The sequence below is a fragment of the Phytophthora infestans genome, genomic scaffold, assembly GCF_000142945.1.
Source record: "Phytophthora infestans T30-4 supercont1.382 genomic scaffold, whole genome shotgun sequence".
NCBI lineage: Eukaryota > Oomycota > Peronosporomycetes > Peronosporales > Peronosporaceae > Phytophthora > Phytophthora infestans.
Window position 1 is genome coordinate 49,588 of NW_003303377.1, and position 1,607 is coordinate 51,194.

The following is a 1,607-nucleotide window of genomic DNA, read 5'->3' on the forward strand; positions in this document are numbered from 1 at the left end:
TGTTGCGTCAAACTGGAAAAAATGAATCTTTCATTTTGCGTAAGATGCAAAAGCAGTTTGCAAACTTTCTCGAAAGAAAAAAAAGGGTTTTGTATTTGTCGTATATGTTGCCAACCAGTGCAAGTTAGATGTTGCCTGTATTGACCTAAGGACTTGGCTGATAAGTGGGGAAGTCGTTGTAGCCCTTGCCGCCCAGCGCCGAGTTGTAGTACACCTCGTGTCCAGCCTCTGGCGTCACGGGCCAGTCGTTCTGGAAGCGTTCAGCCAGGTCCGGGTTCGAGATGTACAGGCGTCCGAATCCCACCATGTCCACTGTTCCAGTGCGAATTGCGCCTTCAGCAAGAATGTACTCAGACGCTCCATCGTGTACTTGAACATCTCGTAGTTGTCCTCGCTGCCCATGCCAGCAAATGCACCGTTAGGCGCAAGACGAACACCGATACGATGCGCCGGCACGGCTGTCTTCACAGCTTCCACGATCTCCATCAGAAGACGCGCACGGTTCTCGAACGAGCCGCCGTATTTGTCCGTACGTTTGTTAGTGACCGACTGCAAGAACTGGTCGACCAGATAGCCATTGGCACCGTGGATCTCCACACCGTCAAAACCCGCTTTGAGCGCCAACTCGGCACCGTGACGGTACGACTCTACCACACCGGGGATCTCATCCGTCTCGAGTGCACGTGGAGTCTCGTAGTCCTGCGATTGGTAGTTCGCATCACGCGTGTGGCCACGTTCAAGACGCAGTGCCGAAGCGGACACGATCTCGCCCTTTGGATTGAAACTCGAGTGGCTCTGACGACCCATATGCCACATCTGCATGAAGATTTTGCCGCCCTTCTTGTGTACGCGCTCGGTCACGCGCTTCCAGCCTTTCACGTGGGCGTCATTGTAGCAGGCTGCGGCATTGTACCAGCCGTAGCCCTGCTCGGAGATGCCGGTGGCTTCCGAGATGATCAGACCGGCACCTGCGCGCTGCTCGTAGTAGATCTCGTTGTTCTCGGAAGGCACGCGGTCAGCATTGGCACGACCACGGCTGAGCGGGCCGAACACGATGCGGTTCTTCAGCTCGAGGTCGTCGCCGAGCTTGAGCGGCGTGAAGAGCTTGTAGTCAGCAGTGACGGAGGCCATTGTTGCAGATGTGGTTGCGCGTGAACTGGCAAATTTAGAAGTGCCTTACTGTACCCGTGGTCACGCACAGACCTCGAGGGAAGCCATCAATCAATGTGTCCTTGACGTTTTGATGACGTCAGGCGAGGCCACTGCGTATACAAAAGTGTCGACGAATCAGTCCATCCGAGAAGTTGCAGAAACAAACTACTGTACCGGTAACCAGGGAACCCGAAAATATAATTTATATCAATTTCAAAGGACATCGAGAAATACATAACGCGCGGCAACCTAAGAACTCAGCAAATAAATAATTGGAGCGGGGACATTGCAAACGTAAATTATTAGTGAAATAAACTACCAAGCCTGGGTGAAGCCGCCTAAATGCAAGCATCCACGGTGGTGAAAGAAGAGAGTAGGTTTTGTTGGGGTGTTCCTGAAGTTGCAGAATGAGCTAGAATATGCGATTCGGAGAAGTCGAGGGGCTCCAAACCAAC

At 52.7% G+C, this 1,607-nt stretch overlaps 1 protein-coding gene across 1 annotated transcript; it reads right to left on the reverse strand.

Annotated features, from left to right (window-relative positions):
- Positions 1-234: 234 nt before the first annotated feature.
- On the reverse strand, positions 235-1,157 carry PITG_21295 (12-oxophytodienoate reductase, putative; the record flags this gene model as incomplete). The annotated part of the gene is made up of 1 exon (XM_002894862.1): positions 235-1,157. The coding sequence occupies one exon, from the start codon at positions 1,129-1,131 to the stop codon at positions 235-237; it is 897 nt and encodes a 298-aa protein (XP_002894908.1).
- Between the last annotated feature and the right edge of the window lie 450 nt (positions 1,158-1,607).